General features: G+C 40.5%; 1 protein-coding gene across 6 annotated transcripts in view; it reads left to right on the plus strand.

Annotated features, from left to right (window-relative positions):
- LOC149228817 (zinc knuckle (CCHC-type) family protein) overlaps nt 1–26,238 on the plus strand; it is a 271,885-nt gene that overhangs the window by 84,785 nt on the left and 160,862 nt on the right. For 5 of the 6 annotated variants that reach the window (XR_016247897.1, XR_016247896.1, XR_016247898.1 and 2 more), the window contains exon 4: nt 3,351–3,439. The exons of the other annotated variant lie outside the window; for it this stretch is intronic. Coding sequence is in view for 2 of the 5 variants with exons in the window: in XM_089378382.1 (XP_089234508.1) it covers nt 3,351–3,439 (89 nt within the window). In the remaining 3 variants the exon portion in view is untranslated. The remainder of the gene's footprint in view (nt 1–3,350; nt 3,440–26,238) is intronic. 6 annotated transcript variants of the gene reach the window in all.

Here is a 26,238-nt window from a genome sequence, read left to right on the forward strand (position 1 = left end):
GTTATTCTGGCTGGTGGGTATTGAGCTTACTCTAAGTACTAGCTACCACCCCCAGACCAATGGGCAGACCGAGATTGTGAACAAATGGCTGGAGGGCTATTTACGCAACTATGTGATGGGCCATGATCGTGCATGGATATGGTGGTTGCATTTGGGCGAGTACTGCTACAACACAACGTACCACGTCCATAGGTATGTCTCTCTTTCGAGCCTTGTACGGTTATGATGCATTGAATTTCACTGACATGATTTTTGGAGATAGCAGGGCCCCTAGGGCCAAGGACTGGATACAAGAGAGTCAGGATATCCTTCGGGCTCTCAAGGACAACCTATAGACTGCACAAAATCAACAGAAGCTATACGCAGATTGGGGCAGAGTAGAGAGGGAGTTTGAGGTTGGAGATTTGGTTTTCCTTAGACTGCAACAATACAGGTAGTCCATGCTCATGCAAAAAGGGGTTCGAGAAGCTTAAACCCCGTTTTTATAGGCCATAACGGGTCACCAGGCGGGTTGGAGAGGTAGCTTATGAGTTGGAGCTTCCTCCAGGATGTTGGGTCCATGATATATTCCATATCTCGTGCCTGAAATAGGCACTGGGAAAACAGGCGACAATAACTACAGAGTTATCACCCTGGGATGATGAGGGGCATTTGATTTTGGAGCCAAAGGCTATTTTGGACACCAAAGAGAGGCAGTTGCGGAATAGGGTCATCAAAGAAGTTTTGGTCAGGTGGAGGAATTTGCTTGATGAGGATGCCACTTGGAAGGGTGAGCAGATACTTCAACACCCATCTTTGTAGTTGCTTGGGGACAAGCAACATTTAGGTGGGGAGGACTGTGATATTCCCACTTAGCAACTATTGCTAAATGCAAATACAATTTTACCCAATTTTTGACATTTTTGGTCCAACTTAGGAGAAGTGGGTTGGAGGATCCCACTTCCAACTTTTTGTTAAGGAAGGCACTCGCACAAGGGAAAAAGGCAAAATCAAACTCTTAGTGCAATGTGGGGGCCACCAAGAGGGAAATACACTCCACTTAGGCAATTTGAGCCACTTGGGGAGGAAAAGAGTTCGATGATGGGACCCACATGAGGAAGAGGCAGCCAAGGATAAATAGAAGAGACTCACATCAGTTTGGGGCTTTTGACATTTTGACTATTACTTGCACCTAGCACGCTTGAGCCGTTGAGCCAAGTCTGCACTCAAAATTCTCAAGTGAGTTTCTCACCCCTTGCTTCGGTGGACTTTGAGTGCCAGCCCAAGGAGGGAAGTCAATTTCCTTGTGAGCTTGTTCGACATTATCTTTAGGAAATTCGTGGGTTTCCTTGCTGCTTCCTGGGTGTAGAGAGGAGTACAATTTGCTTTGGAGAGGGCCAGCAAAGAGCATAAATATTGTTGTGAATTCTAGGGGAGCCTTGCATCATAATTTGTTGGAGATTTTGGGGGAAAGATCAGCCAAACTCTGAGGAGCCTCGCTGTAACAGCGTGACCATCTTTGGTGATTGCGTGGGTCTGCGTAGGAGTGGTTTCTGGGTGCACGTGGGAGCTAGGGAGGTGACCACTTGGAGCTGATTTGAGCTGGGAAATTTGGAAGATATCCGGAGGACTGAACCCATAGCTTTTTGCATTGTTTGGAGGGCTGGAGCAGTGATTTTTCCAGGAGGGCCTAAATTCCCAGCCAGTCGGGGAGCATGATGAAATTGGGGTCAATTTCGGGAGTCAGAAGTAGGCCAAACCCTTTCTAAGTTTTGGTGGGTTATTTGAGAGGAATCTGGGGTTAATTTCCCGGACTTTTCTGAGTGCTGGAAGTGGGTCAAACAACAGATCTTTTGCAGCAGACAGTGCAGTTCCACTAGGGCAGCGCAGGGCATAGTTGAAGCCACACATTCCAGCATTTGGGCATTTCACTTTTCCACCTGGGGCTTGTCTAGCTTGCCTTTTTGGCAAGCCCAGGTGCACTCACACCAAACCCCCATTGTACTACTGTTCTATATAATAAAATGGCTCAGTTGGGTGTTATTTTTGGTGGAAATCCGGATGTTCACTTGTATGTTTGAATTTTTGTGTGTGCGTGTTCTTATTTGCTTTGTTTATCACTGTATTTCCTAAGTCGGAATATTACACTTGTGCTGAGGAGTTTGCATTGATCATGGTAGAGCTGGTGGTCTATCACAAGATCCAACATAAAAAATATTCATTGCCAATATTCAAATTGTAATCAAACGTCTTGAGTTGGAACTATTGAACTCCACATCTTCAAATATTACATAGAAAAGAAGAAATGTAAATTGCAAGTATGTCTCATAAGGTTGAATAAACTCTGATTAAAACTTTCAGTATTCAAGGCAGGCCACTTCTTCACAACTTTTTTCATATATGGAATAATCAAAAGTGTGAAGTCTAAAGAGAATGTATTAAAAATATCTAAAGATTTCACATTGATATCTAATGGTGGTTTGATTTGTATATTGCAAACCCCATGGCCAACCTTACCTAATTGGACCTAATGTTGAGCTGTGTCTTGTTATTATGCACTTATCTCTTTAGTTTTAAGTGATTAGTTGAAATGGTGAGTTTTAAAGTCAATGTGTCCTTAGAAGTTAGACTTCTTGCTCTCTATGGTTGAACAAAGCTGTAAAATGCATTTTCTAACATCAATTACAAGAACATCAAAAAGTGCCTAGAACTTTAAACCACTTGTACATCATTCCAGAGCACACCTAAATGCCTAGAGCATGCTCTGATTTCTATCAAACTTGATTTATATAGAGTTAATGCCTAGCGGACTTGCATTTATTTCAAATTCTCTGAAAATGCTTGGCAGCTCTATGCCTCATATTGCAAATGTTTAGGCTGCTTTAAACATTTCTCCTTTTATATTTTTTAAAATTAGATATAATTATATGATTATAGTATTGGTTAACTTTAGTGAACTTGTGAGAGGTTAGCTGGCTGGCTGTTAGCCTGAATTCGATTTTTTTATTGCTATCATATTTCATCTCATACAGACAGGAAGCAGAATTAAGGACAATCCAGTTGACTAGTCCCATCAGGCCTTTGTTGAAGCAACATGTGGAAAAAGAACAGTGTTACATACTAAAACGTTTTTGGCTCACAAAATTATATTGTACAATATTTGTAATATCTTAGAAGAATTTTATTGAAAAAACAGTACTGTTTTTAGATGGACAAACCTCTTTAGATATTTCCAAGGATATATTTTTTATTTTACAAGGATTGTTTTTATATGAGATACCTTTTTTCACCTTTAAATAGTAAATAGGTTCCTAGAGAAAATTCTGTATCCCTGGAAGTAATTTGTTATAGTTTCACTTTAATGAGCACAGGGTCTAACGACATGCCTGCAATGTTTGGGGGAATGTGTTGTATGGGAGGAGTCAATTGATGAATTGCCTTGGGAGAAAGCTCGTACCAGGTGTGGTTGTGTCACACTTCATGTTTTTCTATGAAGGAATGATATCTAAAAGTCTCCATGTTGCTTACTGTTTGACATGTATGTTGTAATTTTTTCTTCCATCCTGGGATTGACTAAATTTTTGCGGCTGCTAGGGTTTCTCATTTTTGTTTTACCTAGATCAGGCTCCTCTATTGTTTATTGACATTTGTATCTCTTTTTCTATGTTAGTTTTTCTTAGTTTTCAGGAGTGTTCCTGCAGTCCCATGGTCCAAGAATGACTGATTGTTCCTTGTAGTCCCATTGACCTTTTCCTTGATGATTTGTGGACATTAATAAAATTATTTTATCTTATCTCTCCGAATGAAATTTCTCTTCTTAACTTAACAAAAATGAAAATAAGCTAAATTGTCTTTCTGAAAATAGTGAAGCTTTGTGGCATTATACAAACATTATATTTAGACTTTGTTGGAAACTAGGCAATTACTGGGAGGGGGGTGAATCTGTTGAAAATTGTATTCCATGCTCGGTATTTTTATCATGTGAGAGAAACTGAAAATTTGAATTATGTTTTGCCTCCAAAATTATATTTAACTTGGCCTCCTTTTGTACGGGTCGGCTGGGCCCCTAAGAGGCACCCATTCGACCCCCCTTGGAAGTCTATATAAATGAGAGACCTCCACCATTCGTGCTCATCTCATTGTCTCATCTATCTCTGATCCAACGAAGTTCAGAAGAAGAAAGGAGGGCCGAAATTTCAGGAGGGTTTGAGATTTCTTCTTGTTCTTGGATATTGGTTTGGCTATTATCTTGATGTTGTTCCCGATGTATTGTACTATGAACTGTTTCTCTCTCACATAAGGAAGAATTTCTAGGTTTTCCCCTTGTGGGTTTTTCCTTGGTCTCAGGCCTAATTTTTGTGTCTCGTCTCATGGTTTCTTGATTATTTCTCTACTGCTCTTTCGTGGTTTTAATGGTTGATATTTTTTTCTTTATAACTGCTTGATGATTAAATGAATGTTATCTGTGAATTAATGATAATTGGAAGTAGCTATCATGTAGAAGAAAATGGATTCTAGTCTGTGCCCTGTTACCCACCATTTTGTGGGTGATATCCCTAGGAGAAATTTTTTCTCCAAGATGGTCCTCACTGGTAGCCAACAGCCCATTGTAGCCATTGGCTAGTTCATTGTGCCATTTCTCTGCCACCTGAGCCAGCGATGTGGTCCCTCTCCCGTCTCCCATGATCATATGTTTGAAGGTGGGACTTCCGAACCTAAAGGTATGCCTTGTTATTTGGTAGTTGAGTATTGTAGTTTGCTTATCATGCACACTCATGGGCATGGATTAATGGGGGGATTCGACGGAAAGAATGGGCTAGGTTTGTGCCCTTGTCCACTAGAGCCCTTTTGGATATTAACCTTGCATTCTAGTCTCGTGGGATCTCTTTTACTGACCATTTGGCTTTAAGGATGGTATTTCATGGGAAATCCCGATTTTGGTTGCGTGGTCCCACTCCCTTATCCGCTTATATTACCCTCTCTCGACTCATTATTACCCCATTAATCATATCTCCCACTTGGGTCCACATTTTCCCATTGTGTCCACACAGGGCTAGCTTGCCCCTTCCCCTTCCTACAGCTTGGGTCAAGCTTGGAATGATGCCCCAGAGGTTGATGTAGCTAGAAAGAAAGATAAAAGCATATTTGGCCACATTCAACAGGAAAATGTACCGCAAAATGCAAAGGATTACCGAGACAAACACATTTAGCACATGGGCAACAACCAATACATGAGCTCTACCCCATCATCATGGCCATCACCTTGGTTCCTACAAGTTTTATGAGCCTCCTTCATCATATAGGAACCTATCATTGCCCCAACCCCTGGTAGGCAACGAACCGCCCTACCTTAAAAAGGGGTATTTATTGCTATATCTTATGCATCATGCTCTTACCCCTTGAGCTCTGAGCAGTTAATCAAAGAAAAACATAAAAAGGCAAAAGATATATAAAGAAGGGTGGAAAAATCAATGCCGGGCACCTCACGTACTGTGATTTCTCCCTCCTATACATTATAAACCCAAGTGTGGGCTTCCCTTTTACTAGCTACCCTTGTACCTCAGAATGTTGCCTAGGGCTGCCCCTTCTCATCCCCTACTTCGTCACCTATCTATCACATGCCACCACCTTTGGAGTGTGTACCTTGAACATATTATCCCTTTTAGAAGTAGAAACTACGTAATAGGATACTTGGTTAACCCCATTTGGAGTTTAGGAGGCATTGACACATCCTGAAGCCCATTATGGAAGGGCAGGCCATTATGAAGTCCCCACCTGTGGTCCATGGTTGGTAAGCTCATTTATTCGATTTCTCTAATGACTTGTTGTACTGGAAGGCTAGGGGACGCATTGGATCTTATGCAGGATTACAGATGGTCTCCATCTTGGGTTTGGTCTCCCTATACGTGGTCCTAATTCTTCAGAGGGCTACATTGGCACATGTAGGGTTTGTGTTGAGAACCATGGGCTTCCACAACAGTAGACAACACTCCATGGATTCCCGAGGATGATCAGAGATGCTAGAGATACTCCAATTGGACAAGGATGATGCACCTGGTTCACCTTTGGCCAATCGGCCCCAGAGTTGTACAATGCACTTGGCAACTGACTGTCATTTCCCCCCTTAAACACATTTGTAACAGGGTGCTGCTACACAATTTTGCACAATTTTGGCGAAGGAAGAGAACCAATCATTTTCGACTTAGGGACTTAGGAGGCAATTCGTCTTTATTTGGTTCCTAGTTGAATGTGGGGGTCACCCACATGGGAGTTCGAATTGGACCATTTGAATAGCTTGGAGGGAAAGTCGAATAGGTGGATGGAGGGGCCCACATTAGGCTAGGGAGGCCCAATAAATTATAAGGAGGGAGCAACTCTCATTTTGGATTCATTCTTTACACCTTGCAATCAAAATTACTTGACTGTTCGCTCTGCTGTTTAGCTGGGTCAACCGGTTGTTTAGCCACGAATCTCTCAAGCGGGAGATTCAACCTCTACTTCGGGGTATCATCTGTGCTCGCCCTAGAGAGGCAGTTCCATAAGTATTTCAGGAGTTCCGGGAGTGTATTACAACACTACCATTCAACCACAATAGGGAGTGCATATTTCTAGCTAGTTGGAGAATATGAAGGGAGAGTTTGGAGCTATCAATGATCAAGCATTTGTTGGGAGAGTTAGAGGATTGGGAGAGCAGCAAAGGGCCAGCCTTTCTTGCGAGTTTGGAGCCAGCAGAGCCAACATCTCAGCAGTTTGATTTACAGTTATCTCGGCGTGCGCAGAGAACCATCACTAGGCTCATGTGGGAGTTGGAGGAAGGAATTGCAGAGATGGAGCTGCCGGGAGAAGTAGGAGATCACTTGGAGGGCCATTTGAGGAAGATTGTTGGAGTTGGGAGAGCAGAGATTGACAGGATCAGTCACAACAACAAAATTCGAAATTGGAGGAGGGCCAAGTTGTGAAGGGTCAATTTTTGAAGGTTGGAACCAAGGGAAATCCTTTCTGGGTTTTGGGCAAGGATCACACTCCTAAATTTATAGAATTTTCTGGGCAGATCCAAGGGGTCGAACAGGGGTCCCAACTCAGCTAGCAATTAGAGCAGCTAAGGGGAATTTGGGCCAAAATTTCGAGGTCAACATTTGGCCAATTCCTTCGTGGGTTTTTATGGGTTTAGGCCAAGGAGCAAGGCGCTGCAATCTCATAATTTTCTGAGCATGGGAAGCAATGATTCCAGCCCTTCGAATTCAGCAAACAAAGTAGTTTTCTGGGGCAGTGCAGTTCAATTTGGTGCAGCAGTTGTAGCAACTTTCAGTTCGGCAGTCCATTGAGACAAGCCCATGTGCACCATTCTATTTTACTATTGTATTTGCTCCTTGTTGTCGCACAGATTGTCACGACAACGCTCAGACTGCGCGCTGTCACTCTGATCCCCAATCTCTCTGTGTAAGCTGTCTCCTGAGGCTAAGGGGGGTAGACCCTATGGGATAAAAAATGACCAACTGTGGACTAATTGGATTGGGAGACACAGCAGGGCAATACCAGTACTTGATTGATTTTAGGAATTAATGTGCCAGTGCCTTGTGGAGTTAATGATTAAATGATTATTTATTAGATGTTGCAGAAAATATGAACCTTGTAAAACAATCATTTATCATAAAAAAACCCAAGCAATGCAAGATAATCGATAAACACACAATGCTCTAATAATGATCCAGCAATTAAATTTCTAAAGATTGAATACTTTAAACAACCATACAATTTAAATGCTAACTAGTTTCGAATAGTTAATTTCCAGATATAAACATTTAAGCACATTTAACTGTACCATAACAGAAAAAAGGCTCTAAAAGGAATTTCCAATTCATAATTAGTCCTCCTTTCTGAAATTTTTATTTTATTTTATTTTATTTATTTATTTATTTATTTTTTTAAATTTTATTTATTTATTTTAATTTTTTAATTTTTATGAGATTATTTATTTATTTATTTTTATTTTTAATTTAATTTTTTGATTTTTTAAAATAAAATAAAACAAAACTAAAGCCTAAAAAAATAAAATTTAAATCTAAATTTAGATCTAAACTATAAAATAAAATAAAAAGGCCTAAGGATTACTTTTTTATGTTTTTGGGAGTTTTTTATTTTTTTATATTTTTAACAAAATTTAAACTTTAAATAAGTCTGAAATAAAAAGAATGAACCAAAACATTAAAACTAAACATTTTATTATTTTTTGTTTTTTTTTTTTATAAATTTTTTTTTTGAATTCAAAATTTGAATAAAACAAACTAATATTAAACTATAACTGAAGACTATAAGCTAAATATACGCAAAAAAAATGAAACTTATAAAATCTAAAATCTAAATAAATAAAATTTAAATGAAAATCAAATAAAAAAAATTCTAAACTATATGATATAAACAAAATTTGAATCTACCCTAACTATGCTATCACTGTATCAAACCAAAATCGATTTTCTGCGTTTAATGTTTACAGGTGCGACAGGCAAGGGGAGCGTTGAAGGTTGCTATTGCGTGGAAGAGTGTGGGAGCTGCGGAAGGAAGCAGTGTGAGAGAATTTCGACGAGGAAGGGTTCGAGCTGTGTGAGGATGCAGGTTTTGATTTAGCTGTAAGGGAAACGAAGATGAGGGATGTGTGAGGAATGTGGTTCGGGTATGCTGCTTGGATAGTTGGACAACCAATGAGGGATGGCAGCGGATGACTGTGTGGGAGATAAGAGTGACGAGGAGACTGGTAATAGAAGGGCTGCATAAGGGCTCTGTTGAGAAAGTGACTGCGTGGAGCTGATAGCTTACGCAATGAGGAGAGGGAGGTTTTGCAAGCTCGATGAAGAAGAGCCGCAAATGGCAGCGATATGGATGAAGGCTTTGATAGATGAAGGGTTGTGGGCTAGCAGATGAGGCAGTCGCAGGGATGGGTTGAAAAAGCACACAAAGGTAGCAGATGGAGCTAGCAGCGATGATGCTGAGTGAGGATAGAAGAAATTGGGGCAACGTGAGGAGGAAGCCACGTGTGTGGCAGCAGCAAAAAACTGCATGCCCTAAAAAATTTCAAATTTTTTCAATGAAAATGAAATGCCAGGAAACAGCAGACAGATGACAAAATTCTCTAGAAAAACTGATTAAAAAAATTTTAGATCCTTTTGCTTCAGATTTGCCTGCTGAAAACCCCACAAAAAATTCTCCAGACCTAAACTAAATACTCCTGCGATAACTGATCCTAAGGCCAAATCTTACCCTCCAGGGCTTAGATCTGGCTTCAAACAAAAATCTCCTCTTCAGACCTGTAACCTGCAATGGCAAAACAAAATACCCAGAAACAATATGTGCAAGAATCAAAACTGAAAACCCTAAAACCAGCTAAAAATTTATAATGTTTACAGATTTTTGACTTTTAAGCAGCCAGATTTGTCAATAATCCACAGTAATATTTTTAGAATTTAAATTTAATGTGAGATACTTCAGAAAACCCTTCATGCATTCATAAAAAAAAATTCAAATGATAAGCCCGGGATCAAAACTGGCTGGGCTCTTTCAGAAAATGCAATCCGGGGGTTGGCTGGTTCAACCGAGAACTTCCCCGAACACCTGGTAATCTAAAAACAAAAAGATTTCCTGCACAGCTTAAAATCAACCATTAACATAGAGGGGAAAAACAATAGTGAAATCCAGATCAAATGGAGATACCTGCCATTATATTTCAGAATCTAAACTATCATTCAAACCCCAGAGATCAGACAAGATACCTGTGCCTGAATCAATCTTCATCAAGCTATCATCAATGGCTCAAAATAAAATTATGTAGAAAAATAAAACATCTTACAACATCTCCAGAAGAGTAACACTAGCAAGATTTTCAACCCCAAAGTCTTTCTTTATTGCACAAAAAATGACTACAAGAGAGCTTTCTTTAGTACACGACTCTCAAATCGAATTTGATCTCAAATGACCCCTAACACCCTATTTAAAGGAAAATTTCCTAACGGCTAGTTCGAGTGATCCATGTCAAACTAATCTCGACTGTCGATGAGGATCAAAATCCCTTTTAAACTCATCCATCGAAATTTTAAATGCATTTTATTATATTAAAAAATTAAAATCTTGCATTTATTTCCTCAAAATTTTGATTTATTATTTTTTTATTATTTTATTTTATTTTTCAGATTTATTTATTTTTAATTTATTTTTTAAATTTTATTTTATTTTTTAGTTATTTTTTTAATTTTTTAATTTTTTATTTTTGGATCCTCGAACTTAGCCTTTGGAAAAATCACCTAGGACATAGGACTTAGGACTTATGAGGGGATTAAAACATTTTCTAATCCTCAAGACACTTTACATCATGACTTTTACAATTTTACATCTCAAGGGGGAAAACCCATTTGACATAGACCTTCATAAACCACCCAGTTTTGCGACACAACTATAATCTAGCAGATTAAGCAATTTGTAATAACCTAACCAAATAGTTAGATTTATTTCCAAATTACTTTTACATAGACTCTAAGCACACTAGGATTCCCCTAAGATTCTAATGACAGAATCCATCCTGGCTTTGGGGTTAGGCTGAAGGAAAACTTTGCCGATCATGGATCGGTGAGACAAAAAACCTTCCGGAACGTAGATTATCACTAGAAAATTAGGTTTGCCTAGGCAATTTACATACATGATTAAGATCTGCTAAGATTATTTACAATTTACTCATGCAGACTGGGTTTACAACATAACATGATCGGGCTGATGATGACAGTTGAATGGCACGGACACGTCGATCAAGCGTTATCCTTTTTGCTAAAAAGGGGGTGTACTGCTATGGGTAGTTGACACGTAGTGGTCAACATCTAGCTCTACTTGGGGACACGTTGCTGCACTGTAGGAATGTGAGAATCTAGAATCTGCATCCATGCAACACACAACAAAACATAAGTAGCGTCCATCCAAAAATCATCATATAACATTAAGCACATGAAAGATATAAGCTCTTCATTTCTTAACTATCTAGTAACATGAAAAGTAACAGAAATGAAAATGCTGAAAAAACAAGGAGTAGGGTTAGAAATACAGAGGATGCCCCATGGCATCAGATGTGTTCAATATAGTGTATACTGAGCATTTGCCTGCTTTCAGGCAAATCTGTCGGCTGCTTATCGGATGTGCCATGTCCAATTCTGCATATGGTAGGACTTTTTCCTATCCGAAAATCAAGCTGCTTGCGGTCGTCTGATGCATCAAATCTTTTTCTCATTTTCTTTCTTTTGCGCTTTTTCTTCGTGGCAGGTTGTATTATTGATGACGTGGAACTTTCTGCCTCAAAGCTCTCAGATGAAGTATGTAAGATATGTGTGACATGTCTTTCTTCATCTTGCATCTGATCTTTATCGTTTTTAATTTTATCTGGATCACCTTCAATTAACCACCTTTCAATCAAACCAATGACCTCCTCATAATGAGATGGAGATTGTTGCAGCAAATAAGGAGGCTCCTGATCTATTGATGTTCCCTGGTTTCTTTCATCCTCTAACCATTGTTGAAATTTATGTACCTGTATTGTAATGGCATCTATCTGGCTAGAGTGTTCAACTTTCATAGCACTGATTTCCCTGGCATGGTCTTCTTCCATATCTTTTATTACTTTATTGTTCTTTTCCTTTATGGTCATCAAGCAATGCTGCATAGAGTTTATCTCTTTCTTATGATTTGCTTGCATGGTGGCCAACTGATTATTATGATCGAATGTCATGATAGTCATTTCTTCATCCATAGTTAATAACTTGTTTTGCATAAAATTAATTTCCCTATCATGATTAGCTTTCATGGTCGTCATATTTTCCTCTAAGCCTGATAACTTGCTTTGCACAAAACTAATTTCTGTGTCATGATTAGTTTTCATGGCCCCAATTTCCTCAGCATGCTGATTTTGCATGATCTCCATCTCCTTATTACATTTATCCGGGTGGGTGCATAAAGTTCTCACATCACTGGCGTAATTAGTTTGATTGATCTCCATATTTTTTACCAGCTGCATTAGTTATTGTAAAATTTGCTTCTGATCTTCCTTTTCATTGTCGACACTGATTTTGTAATTTGTCCCTGCTTTTCCACTATCATGGATTTGATCTGTAATGTTACAGGTGGATGGCACATTCTGATATGAAGAATTGTCTTGAAATCTTTCATCGACAGCTGGACCTTATAAGATTACTTTCATTCTGTTGCACAATTTTAGGGGCACAAGGCGAACTATCTGGAGACCCAAAGGGGGGGGTAGACCCTATGGGATAAAAGATGACCAACTGTGGACCAGTTGGGTTGGGAGACACAACAAGGCAATACCAGTACTTGATTGATTTTAGGAATTAATGTACCAGTGCCTTATGGAGTTAATGATTAAATGATTATTTGTTAGATGTTGTAGAAAATATGAACCTTGTATAACAATAATTTATCATCAAAAAACCCAAGCAATGCAAGATAATCGATAAAGGCACAATGCTTTAATAATGATCTAGGAATTAAATTTCTAAAGATTGAATACTTTAAACAACCATACAATTTAAATGCTAATTAGTTTCGAATAGTTAATTTCCAGATATAAACATTTAAGCACATTTAACTATACCATAACAGAAAAAAGGCTTTAAAAGGAATTTTCATTTCATAATTAGTCCTTCTTTCTGATTTTTTTTTTCAATAATTTTTTAAATATCTATATATATATATATATATTTTTTTTTTTTTTTAATTTTTTATTTTAATTTTTATTTTTTAAGAGTTTTTTTTTAATAAAATAAAACAAAACTAAAGCCTAAATAAATAAAATTTAAATCTAAATTTAGATCTAAACTATCAAATAAAATAAAATAAAAAGGCCTAAGGATTACTTTTTTATGTTTTTGGGAATTTTTTATTTTTATTTTTTATATTTTTAACAAAATTTAAACTTTAAATAAGTTTGAAATAAAAAAAATGATCCAAAACATTAAAACTAAACCTTTTATTATTTTTTGTTTTTTATTTTTTTGAATTCAAAATATGAATAAAACAAACTAAAATTAAACTATAACTGAAGACTATAAGCTAAATATACGAAAAAAAAATGAAACTTATAAAATCTAAAATCTAAATAAATAAAATTTAAATGAAAATCAAATAAAAAAAATTCTAAACTATACGATATAAACAAAATCTAAATCTACCTTAACTATGCTAACACCGTATCAAACCAAAATTGATTTTCTGCGTTTAATGTTTGCAGGTGCGACGGGCAAGGGGAAGCGTTGAAGGTTGCTGCTGCGTGGAAGAGTGTGGGAGCTGCGGAAGGAAGCAGCGTGAGAGGATTTCGACGAGGAAGGGATTGAGCTGCGTGAGGATGCAAGTTTTGATTTAGCTGTAAGGGAAATGAGGATGAGGGATGTGTGAGGAATGTGGTTCGGGTATGTTGCTTGGATATTAGGACAACCAACAAGGGATGGCAGCGGATGATTGCGTGGGAGATAAGAGTGACGAGGAAACTGGTAATAGAAGGGCTGCGTAAGGGCTCTGCTGAGAAAGTGACTGCGTTGAGCTGATAGCTTACGCAATGAGGAGAGGGAGGTTTTGCAGGCTCGATGAAGAAGAGCGCAAATGGTAGCGATATGGATGAAGGCATTGATAGATGAAGGGATGTGGGCTAGCAGATGAGGCAACCGCAATGACGGGTTGAAAAAGCACGCAGAGGTAGTGGATGGAGCTGGCAGCGATGATGTTGCGTGAGGATAGAAGAAACTGGGGTAGCGTGAGGAGGAAGCCACGTGTGTGGCAGCAGAAAAATATTGCATGCCCTAAAAAATTTTGAAAATTTTCAATGAAAATGAAACGCCAGGAAATAGTAGACAAATGACAAAATTCTTCAGAAAAAATGATAATTTTTTTTTTAGATCCTTTTGCTTCAGATTTGCCTGCTGAAAACCCCATAAAAAATTCTCCAGACTTGAACTAAATACTCTTGCGATAGCTGATCCTGTGGCCATATCTTACCCTCCAGGTACTAGATCTGGCTTCAAACAAAAGTCTCCTCTTCAAACCTGTAACCTGCAATGGCAAAACAAAATACCCAGAAACAATACGTGCAAGAATCAAAACTGAAAACCCTAAAACTAGCTAAAAATTTACAATATTTACAGATTTTCGACTCTTAAGCAGCCAGATTTGTCAATAGGCCACAGTAATATTTTCAGAATTTAAATTTAATGTGAGATACTTCAGAAAACCCTTCATGCATTCATAATTTTTTTTTCAAATGATAAGCCTAGGATCAAAACTGGTTGGGCTCTTTCAGAAAACACAATCTGGGAGTTGGCTGATTCAGCCGAGAACTTCCTCGAACACCCGGTAATCTAAAAAAAAGATTTCCTGCACAACTTAAAATCAACCATTAACATAGAGGAAGAAAACAATAGCGAAATCCAGATCAAATGGAGATAACTGCCATTATATTTTAGAATCTAAACTATCATTCAAGCCCCAGAGATCAGACAAGATACCTATGCCTGAATCAGTCTTCATCAAGCTATCATCAATGGCTCAAAATAAAATTATGTAGAAAAGTAAAACATCTTACAACATTTCTAGAAGAGTAACACCAAAAAGATTTTCAACCCCAAATTCTTTCTTTATTGCAAAAAAATGACTACAAGAGAGCTTTCTTTAGCACACGACTCACAGATCGAACTGATCTCAAATGACCCCTAACACCCTATTTAAAGGAAAATTTCCCAACGGCTAGTTCGAGTGATCCATGTCAAACTAATCTCAACCGTCGATGAAGATCAAAATCCCTTTTAAACTCATCCGTCGAAATTTTAAATGCATTTTAATATATTAAATAATTAAAATCTTGCATTTATTTCCTCAAAACTTTGATTTATTATTATTTTATTTTATTTTTCAAATTTATTTATTTTTAATTTATTTTTAAAATTTTATTTTATTTTAAATTTTATTTTTTTAGTTATTTTTTTATTTTTTATTTTTGGATCCTTGAACTTAACCTTTGGAAAAATCACCTAGGACCTAGGACTTAGGACTTATGAGGGGATTAAAACATTTTTTAACCTTCAAGACACTTTACATCATGACTTTTACAATTTTACATCTCAAGGGGAAAACCCATTTGACATAGACCTTCATAGACCACCCAGTTTTGTGACACAACTATAATCTAGCAGATCAAGCAATTTGTAATAACCTAACCAAATAGTTAGAGTTATTTCCAAATTATCTTTACAGAGACTCTAAGCACACTAGGATTTCCCTAAGATTCTAATGACAAAATCCATTCCTACTTTGGGGTTAGGCTGAAGGAAAACTCTGCCGATCATGGATCGGTGAGACAAAAGACCTTCCAGAATGTAGATTATCACTAGAAATTAGGTTTGCCTAGGCAATTTACATACACGACTCAGATCTGCTAAGATTATTTACAATTTACTCATGCAAACTGGGTTTACAACATAACATGATCGGGCTGATCATGACAGTCGAATGGCATCGACACGTTGATCAAGCGCTATCCCTTTTGCGAAAAAAGGGGGTGTACTGCTATGGGTAGTTGACACGTAGTGGTCAACACTCCTGAAGAAGTAATAAAATGGCTCAGTGATTCTCTATTTCCAGAGTTTCTGTGGTTGCTTAATGTACATTTCGTTTTTCTGATTGCTGGATTGTTTGCATTTTTTTATATCACACAGATTCTTGTTTAGGAACATTACAGTGGTATCAGAGCCATAATCTTGGCTTAGCCTGTGGGAAAAATTAGAATCAAACAACATGGCAGTCACTTGGAATGAGGTGGTGAGGATACAACAAATGATGATTGACGTGGGGAAGAAGTTGATTCATTCCTTAGTTGGGAATCCATAAATGATTGCAACTGATGTGGAGTTATTGGGGAAGACTGGAGGGCATACCAATCATTCGGTCATGGCATTCAGGCGTCCCTCTCTTTTTGGGAATTCTGTGAACCAAGGCGTATGCACAAACCAATGGTGATTCAGTGGGATTTTGCAGGGATGATGAGAAGTATTAAGAAAAAGTTGAAAGATTAGTTGAAGGGGCCATGGTTGGCAAAGAAATAGTTGAGCATACACCCATTAATGAGGTATTCGGGGTTGTGACTGAGTTATTTGGTGATAACAATGCACCATAGGTTGGTGAGGTGCTGGAAGACAGCTCCATTGTTGTTGAGGAGCCGAAAGGTACAGAGGCCTCCAGATATATGACGAAGTTGCCAGACGACAGTTGCCTACAGCTGACTAGTGAGCATATCCTGCATATTGGGTTCTCTATGGAGGAATAGTCGAAGGCTCATGTCGAGCCCATGATGGAGGAGGATGTTCAACCATCCCTTGGGCTAGCCATTGATGAGGGGCAACATAGAGGTCACGTGTTGGGTTTTCAGCACAGTTCACTTCAGAGGCTCACTGGTAGGGTCTATAGCATTATCAACCCACACTTATGTGTTGGATTGAGGGAGGCCAAGTTGTCTAGACGTACCCGAGGGGGTGGACAGGTTAGCAAGACAAAGTTGAGCATGATACCACATCAGCTTGGAGGGCTTGTTCCTTCCACAAAGGATTACACATTCGATCTCTCTTTTGGGATTGGATGGCGAGAGGTATTGAGCTGGTACTCGATGGAGCAGGTTAGGCGGTTGGATACATCCGTGGCCACATGTGAGCAGAGGCCATGGATGACCAGAGGGACTTGAGGGCCTGACTATTTTTGGGATCCATGTGGGATTTCCCATCACATTATAGAGCTGGTAGGTGATGGTAGTAGTTACGGGATGGATTTGATGCTTGAGCGCATTCACATTTTCATATCTCCATCAAAGCCCCAATCAGCACTAGTGATAGGATGGTTTGACAGGTGAGTTGACAGATTTCATGAGTTGTCTTGGCATATTAACGGTGCGTGGAGTCACAGGGTGACTAACTTACTCTGGTAGGAGTTGGTAGGAGGAGGTGGCATGGACAGGCTATCAGAAGGGCATTTTATGGAGAGAGTGCTCTCTTACTAGCATATGGGACGTAGGGAGTATTGAGGATAGGCACAGTAGTGTCATTTCTGTTAGCATGTGGGAAGTTGGGCCGCTTAAGTCTTTCAAAGCAAATGGGGGGATGTAGCCCACATCATGGAGGGCGTGCTAGCAGAGAGGTGGATATTTTGGCCCATTCAGGATATTGTATGTTACAAGGTGGTACGATAGTGGGCACTGGTACACAAGACTACATAGAGTTATGTCGTAGCGTCCAGTGTTATGTAGAGGGATGTAGTTTGATGCATACAGACCCAACGTTAGGCCATAGCATCGTGTGGTGTGCGGGGTTATGGAGCGAGGAGTAGGGGCCTACATAGGAGCATGGAGATGCAGGGTGGTGTCTCATAGTATGTTGGACTGCGTTATGGAGTGGGAGTGCCTCACATCGCATTGAGTACATGCGGGGAGTGACAGGTACAGTGACATATGTGGGACACAAGCCAGTACAGGATGGCATAGCCATAGCTGAGGGTATCCAGCGGTGTACAGGGGTAGGCCATGGTGTACAGTGGCATGTCCAGGAGTACTGGGATGATCGGTGGCATGCAGGGGTGTATAGTGCTGCACAACGAGGTCATGGAGTGTTGCCTCCAGGGAGACCCTTGGACGGAAACACCGGGCATACCTTTGGGCGTAGTTCACCCAGGATCGACGGGGACACAGATGAGCGATACTTGATGGTATCTGCGGGGACTCACACGCCTGACCCTCTTCTACATCCCTCACGGGCACAGTTGATTTTGCTGTCGACTTTCTGCACTTTGGGCATGAGCCACGGGGGACGAGGAGCTCACTCGAGATATTTGGGTGAGACTCAACGCACTAGGGGGGAGACTTTTCAGCAATGGCGTTGGGTTGGTGTGTTAGTTGATAGCCATAGGTTGGGGGATGAGGTGATCATCTGCCTAGGGATCTAGTCCCGAGGGAGGCATGTGTCACTCCTTTTCTCAGGGTATATCGGGACCGAGCATGAGCAGAGGATATCGGTTACGACTAAGGTAGTTTCCCAATATGTGTCCAGGCTCCAAAACTTATATTGGCACATTATCGAGAGGGCGGATGGTAGACCCAGGGGAGATGGTTGGCCGGGATAGGAGGGATCCACATACCCTGAGTCAATTACAAGTATCAGATACCCATCTTTTGGTTGCATTCGGGGGGTAGCTCTTTGGCACATGTGGCTTCCAGCGATCACTGATACTACACAGTGGTAGGCACATGGCAGATTAGCACGCATCAGATTAGCCCATGATATATGGATCCTATATAGTGATCACATGCAGGGACTAGAGACGAGGGCCAAAGGGATTCCTTAGGTTGACAGGGCTATGTCGCAGCTCGCAATAGGTCTGGCTATGGGATGCAGGGATCTAGTTGATCGATAGATCACTCATGATGAGCGGAGTTGTGGCAAAGAGTGATATAGTTCGCTCTTGGGATGACACATGGGGGTTCACAGAGGGTTTCATCATATGGGGAGGCAGACATTCTCTGTTGCTGCACAGGTTCAGAGTTAGATTTGGGTGGGTAGGCCTGGGTGCCATGGAGATGCCTAGGCAGGATGTGTCTCGCCTGTTTCGGTATTCCACCATCGAGTTCCAGGAGAGGAGGATACTGATTGCACACGATGGGGAGTATGACATAGTCAGAGTAGTGCAGTGTCAGCGTGGTGGCACCACTTTGGGACTAGCAGGGAAATGGGGCATCACAACTCTTCACAACTCAATAACCTTTAGGGATGCATCGCCTACTGCAGGGGGAGATCATACAGATCTTCCATTGGGCTTTAGCGAGTCACTGATGGAGTAGGGGACTTCTGGTACTTTCACCGAGCAAGACAGTGAGTGGAGCAAGGTGATCTTCATGTTGGACAGGATTGCCTGTGATCTTGGTATTGTAGGATTCTTCCATATCAGGATAGTGCAGCAGTCAGGCACGATCCAGTGGCATATCTGGGACCCTGGCACATTTTGCAGTGACAATGGGGAGCAACAGTTAGAGAGGTTGCTTGCTCAGGTATTGCTTGAGGAGAAGCGATTTTTGGTGCATTGGAAGAGCTTGTCGGATGAGGATGCCACCTGGGAGGGTGAGCACATTTTGGAGCACCCAACTTCGAGGTTGCTTGAGGGCAAGCAACATTTGGGAGGGGAGGACTATCATGTCCCTTCTCAAACACATTTGTAATAGGGTGCTGCTACACAATTTTGCACAATTTTGGCCAAGGAAGAGAACCCACCATTTTTCACTTAGGGACTTAGGAGGCAATTCGACTTTATTTGGTTGTTAGTGGAATGTGGGGGACACCCACATGGGAGTTCGAATTGGCCCATTCGAATAGTTTGGAGGGAAATTCAAATAGGTGGATGGAGGGGGCCACATGAGGCTAGGGAGGCTCAAGGAGTTATAGGGAGGGAACAACTCTCATTTTGGATTCATTCTTACACCTTGCAATCAAAATTACTTGACTGCTTGCTCTGTTGTTTAGTTGAGTCAATTGGCTGATTAGCCAGGAATCTCTCAAGTGGGAGATTCAACGTCTACTTCGGGGGACCATCCGTGCCGGTCCTAAAGAGGCAGTCCGATAAGTATTTCAGGAGTTACGAGAGTGTGTTACAACACTACCATTCAACCACAACATGGAGTGCATATTTCTGGCTAGCTAGAGAATACACAGGGGGAGTTTGGAGCTATCCATGATCAAGCATTTGTCAGGAGAGTTAGAGGATTGGGAGAGCAGCAAAGGGCCAACCTTTCTTGTGAGTTTGGAGCCAGCAAAGCCAACATTTCAGTAGTCTGATTTGCAGTTACCTGTGTCTGTGCAGAGAGCCATCACTAGGCTCATGTGAGAGTTAGAGGAAGGAATTGTAGAGCTGGAGCTGGCTGGGAGAAGTAGGAGATCACTTGGAGGGCCATTTGAGGAGGATTACTGGAGTTGGGAGAGTAGAGATTGACAAGATCAGTCACAACCATATAATTCGAAATTGGAGGAGGGCCAAGCTGTGAAGGGTCAATTTTTGAAGGTTGGAACCAGGGGAAACCCTTTCTGGGTTTTGGGCAAGGATCACACTCCTAAATTTATAGAATTTTCTGCGCAGATCTAAGGAGTCAAATAGGGGTCCCAACTCAGCTAGCAGTTAGAGTAGCTAAGGGGAATTTGGGCCAAAATTTCGAGGTCAACATTTGGCCAATTCCTTCGTGGGTTTTTATGGGTTTAGGCCAAGGAGCAAGGAGCTACATTCTCATAATTTTCTGAGCACGGGAAGTAGTGATTCCAGCCCTTCAAATTCAGCAGACAGAGTAGTTTTCTGGGGCACTGCAGTTCAATTTGGTGCAACAGTTGTAGCAACTTTCAGTTCGGCATTTTCTCACCTGGGTTTTGTCATGCTTGTCCATTGAGACAAGCCTATGTGCACCATTCTATTTTACTACTGTATTTGCTCCTGAAGAAGTAATAAAATGGCTCAGTAATTCTCTATTTCTAGAGTTTCCATCGATGCTTAATGTATATTTCGTTTTTCTAATTGCCGGATTGTTTGCATGCTTTGTATATCACTTACATTCCTGTTTAGAAACATTACAGTGACCTAGGACTTGTAGGATTGATGTGGCATCCCCTACACCATCATCAGATTCCTTACAGGCGATCTACATTCATCTTCTACTCATTTGGAAACCCATGATGTTATTATTGTGCCCCCACACCCATTGGGAGCACCACAGGTTTATTGTTGGAGATCAAGGGGCCAACCCCTTGTTCATCACTTTTGAGGGTCCTACTCTTCATTATGGTACCCATGGACCTCATTAGGCCTCTTAGAGTGCCCTAAAACATACATAGATTATTATTTGACGTCTTGAGAGGCTTGTTCTTTCATTTATGAGCTAGTCTGGTGGGCTTGTCACTAAAAGTTACATTATTAGAACATTATTTTATTTTTGGGGCTTATGTAGGTCAAGGAGGCTAATTCAAACTCCTCATTAGTGTATAAATATAAGTGAGATGAGTTCATTATCTCATCATCACTTTGAGTTGGATCCTTCTCTCTTGTGAAAATTTCACACTTTTTCTTAGTGGATGAATTAGAGTTTTATGGATGATTTTTGATGTGTGGATTTGGTGGATGTCATGTCCTTTCTCAAACACATTTGTAACAGGCTAAGTCATCTAACACGGGGATTCAGGATTTGTAGGATTCAGGATTTGTGGTGTCGGATTCGGACACGTTGACCCCCTCAGAACAAGACACGTAGGATTCGTATATATATATATATATATATATATATATATATTAAAAATTAGATATTTCTTACACAAATTTTAATTAATGATACAAATGTATTGATTTCAAACATAGATCTTCATCTATAGCTATTAGCATGCATAGTACATACAAAATTCAAATACATGTCAGTGGTACTATTCTCATAAATCTATTAAATCATGATTCATAATTCATAACTGAATGACAACTTACAACTTCCACATGTTCCATACCAACTTCCACATGTTTGAAGCCACATGTTCCATACCAACATTGGATTCCTTTTCCAATTCTTTTCTCTTTTGTAAAGAAACAGCTTTACAAGCTCCAATCCCACAACTCCGTAAAGCCAACAAATGTGATTTCACACGGTAATATGTGCTTTTGAAAGAAATGTGACAAAAATTGCATTTCCATTGCACATTGCCTCCTCCCTTTCCCTTGGTGTTTGGCCCATCCTCTCTTGTGACATATTTCCACAATGGATATTTATCATTGTCTTTAGAGTCTTTAGGTCCTTCTCTTCCCTCAACATTACTTGCAGCAGACTCTGATGATATTGGGGGAGGAGGGGCATCTCCACCCATGACATTGTTGCCCTTCCTTTGCCCCCTAACTGCTGCCTTTGATTGAGCCATGAATACTGTAAAAGAAATGAACAAAACATGCACAAATTTGTAAACAAAAAATCATATACAAACTACTGTAATAGAATAAGAAATGCAAAAAAATGGAGGTGAAATGCACTTACCTGGTGCTTGAATCTCCTTGCCGAACGCTCTACTCCCTTAACTCCTTGCTCCAAACCCTTCTTCACTTGCCAACAACTCCAAAAACACTTGCCAAATGATAAACACTGTGGCTGTAATGAACAAATGCGTGCTTTTGTAACCCGCGCAGGTGACTTTTCCGCCAAAACGAGTCCTGGAAACAGGACACGTTGCCTAAAATCGGGACACGATTCTGAATTTCGTGACACGCAGAGGGATTCGACGTGCCCACTTCGGATTCGACGTGTCATAAATTTTGGACACAATTTTGCAGCGAATCGTGTCTGATACGACGGATTCGGATTTGTGGGCCCTCCAGAACGAATCTGGTTACTTAGGTAACAGAGTGTTTCCACACATTTTTGCACAATTTTGGCCAAGGGAAAGAACCCAACATTTTCGACTTTGGGACTTAGGAGGAAATTTGACTTAATTTGGTTGCTAGTGGAAGGTGGGGGCCACCCACATGGGAATTCGAACTAGGCCATTCGAATGGCTTGGAGGGAATTCAAAGCGTTAGATGGAGGGGCCCACATGAGGCAAGGAAGACCCACAAAGATAAAAGGAGGAGGGAGCTCTCATTTGGATTCATTGTTACACCTTGTAATCAAAATTACTTGACTGTTCGCTCTGCTATTTAGCTGAGTCAACTGACTGTTTAGCCACGAATCTCTCAAGCGGGAGATTCAACCTCTACTTCGGGGGACCATCCGTTCCCGGCCTAGAGGGGCAGTTCCATAAGTATTTCAAGAGTTCTCGGAGTGTGTTACAACACCATTCAGCCATAACAGGGAGTGTGTATTTTTGGCTAGCTGGAGAATACGCAGGGGGAGTTTGGAGCTATCAGTGATCAAGCAATTGCCGAGAGAGTTAGAGGATTGGGAGAGTAGCAAAGGGCTAGCCTTTCTTTGAGTTTTGGAGCAAGCAGAGCCAACATCCAAACATTTCAAATTATTGGGCTTGGGGACAATGCAGAGGGCCAGCCAACGATTTCGAGGAGCTAAGGAGCAGGTGCTATAGGCCGGAAGCCCATCCAGGAAGTCAAGGAATTGATAGAAGAGGCCAGTGCAACACTTTGGGTCCATTTCTGGGAGGATTTACAGGGAGATTCTAGCAGGTTGAGTTTTGCAGTGGCAGCTGAAGCTGGGCTCCAAGGGGTTCGAATTTCAAAATTCTAAACCAGCCAAATTCCTTCGTGGGTTTTTCTGCGTTTTTCTGAGAGGAGTACTTGGTTAAAATCTCAGAATTTTCAAGATGTTATTCGGGCCTAAAATCCTAATTTGTATAATAGGGCAAATTGCTAGTTAGTTGGGGAATTCGCACCATTTTGTGGGTTTGACTTTGGCTCGGAGATAGGGCAAACCCTTTTTGGGTTTTTGTGGGTTTTGGTCAAGGAGCTTGAGGTTAAATTTGCAGCATTTTCTGAGCTTTGGAGGTGGAGTCTCTTGCAGTCCCTTTTCAGCCAACAGACAGTTTTTTGGGCAGCGCAGTGCAAATTGGTGCAACAGTTGGGCAACCTCCAGTTCAGCCATTTTCTCACCTAGGTTTGGTCATGCTTGTCCATTGAGACAAGCCCAGGTGCACCATGTTATTATCCATTGTATTTTTCCTTCAGAAAAGTAATAAAATGGCTCAACAGTTCCTTATTTGCAGCATTTCCATGGGTGTTTAATGTGTATTTTGTTTTTATATTCTGCTGCATAGATTATTTGCTTTATATCACTTGTATTCCTATTTAGGAACATTACAGTGGATGAATTTTGATGTGTGGATTTGGTCTATCTTATCTTGGAGCTTCTCTCTTGTCAAATTGTGGATGGTTGGATATGTTCTATTACATCTACTTACATGCTTTTAATGTTATTCTTATTTTACTTTGTCATATACATTGGTCTGGGATTTTCTCTATTCTTAGGGCTAATCACTGCATGCACTTACTACTTTAAATTGTGGAATTTTGTCTCTATTATAGCATCTCTCAATGTATGGGCCATGTAATGTGAATGAAATCTCCCGGGGGTAATTCTATCAATGAATTGATCTTGATAAGCCATCACCATTTTGCACATCGAAGTATAAAAGCTGCAAGATTGCTTCTCGTTTGACCTAGAAGGCTAGCGAAGTAGTCTTGAGGCCTCCTTAACCAAGAAGCAAAGGTCCTCACTCATATTCATCATAGACTCCATTCTCCCAAGACTAAGACACTGATCTACTAAAGGTGGTCACCTTAAACCAACTTCTTTCACCTTTTCCTAGGCCTAGCCAAGTTGGGTCACCTAGGACATCATTTTCCCGATGAACCAACCCTCCAAAAAGTTCGATCTCCTAGCCCCTCCCGCGCTGGTGTTTCATCAAGACCTCTTCCAAATTTGAGGCCATTCCGATGATGGAGTTGTGAGAAAAGCCAAGCCATATCTCCGAGATCAAACTTTGCCCTAACATCCCTAAAGGCTAGTACCTTATTGGATCAATTCCACACCTTTAAGGGAATATTATTTCTTTAATCCTTTCCCCAACCTTGTCTAGGACAAGGACACCATTGGTTGCTAAACTCCTTCCTCCTAACCTAGACTGGGTCCACTTGGTGCCGTGTGGTCTCGTTCCTTTGAAAGACAATTCTTCAAGAACCATCGGGGATACCAAATTCGTCAAGGATTTTAGGGATTAGGAAACTCCTTCACAAGTCATATCCCATAAACTTAACCCTCAACTCCTCCCTTATCCTAGAAGACATTGTACCTTACTTAGGAAGCAAGCAAGCTCTATCTTTCAAACTCTTCTGGAAAGGGATTATTTGGGTCACTCCACATCCATTCATTGATTTATCCTTCATCGGTGACTCCATAATATACCGGATTGCCTCCCATCGATGAAAGTCTGTAAATAGTAGGGAGCCTTAAGTGAGGTGACATTGGGCTAAGTCTCCATTTGTTGCCCTTGGTCTAGCATTTGCCCTTTAGGTTCCCTACTAGTTTGAGCAGTAACATTTTTGGCCATGTTGCCAGGGATGCGAAACATGTGTTTTGTTCCCCATACAACATACTAACATATGATTATTGGCGACTCCATTGGAAGAACGAAGCCCTAGTTCTTCATTGAACTTTAAGGTCTATGCTTGTAGGGTGAAGCAAGTGTTTTTCTAGGCATCTTTAATTTCACCCTGGCGATTCCTACACATTTTTCTTATATAACTCAAATAGTTTTTCTTTCTTTGATAAATTTCCCGCTTTGGACATTGCTAGCACCCATGGGCATCTTAATCATGTGGCGGGAAGGATGGTACGTGGGGTGCCCGTGTTTGATGGTGATCCACTCTCTGCAATTGACCATATAGAAAGATTTAATGCACATGCTTCAAGAGAGAAGGTTGTTCACCAAGATGTCCTTATGTTATTGTTCATGGGATCTCTCGGTGGTCATAACTCATGGCTGCATGATCATGAACCTAGGAGTATCTCATCTATTGAAGAGTTTGTTGATGGCTTTCTTAGACATTTTCAAGTACACCCTGCATTAAGCATCCAAGAGGAAGCCTTCATCGAGCATCATCAAGACATTAAGAATCTAGGTAATGAGCAAGAAGACGAGTCCTCCTTGGGTCCGCATGATGAAAATGATGATTTTGAGGCTGGGAAGGATGAGTTTATGGAAAGTGAAATTGAGACCAACCTTACCTTTCTCAAGGATATTACTCCCGATGAATCCTATTTTGAAAACCCTGAGAAAGATGATCCCATTAGCCCCTTGGAAGATGACATTGAAGATTATTTCCACATTGAAAAGGAGAAATGGGAAATTGCTGGTCCTCAATTTGATTGTGCTCCCATCTACGACACTGACAAGAGGGTGAGGATGAGATTGGTCTTCCCTTCCCCTCGGGCATTATTTATGATGACATACCCATTGATAACTTTGGGAAGGAGAATCTTCATTTGCCTTTGCATAAAGAAGGGCATTTGGAAGTGATCAATTTTCATTTTAGGGGAGACCAAATCTTTGATACTGAGGAAATTGACAAGGCTCCCACTTCTCTTGAGTATGATTCTATGTTCAAATTACTTGAGCCTTTAGATTATGATTTTGGGAAAGCAAAATTTGCTGAATAGAATACTTATTTCTCCCTTTTTCC

The sequence above is a fragment of the Pinus tabuliformis genome, chromosome J (genome assembly GCF_031772625.1).
Source record: "Pinus tabuliformis cultivar Carrire ecotype Pingquan chromosome J, CPIR1, whole genome shotgun sequence".
Taxonomy (NCBI): Eukaryota; Viridiplantae; Streptophyta; class Pinopsida; order Pinales; family Pinaceae; genus Pinus; species Pinus tabuliformis.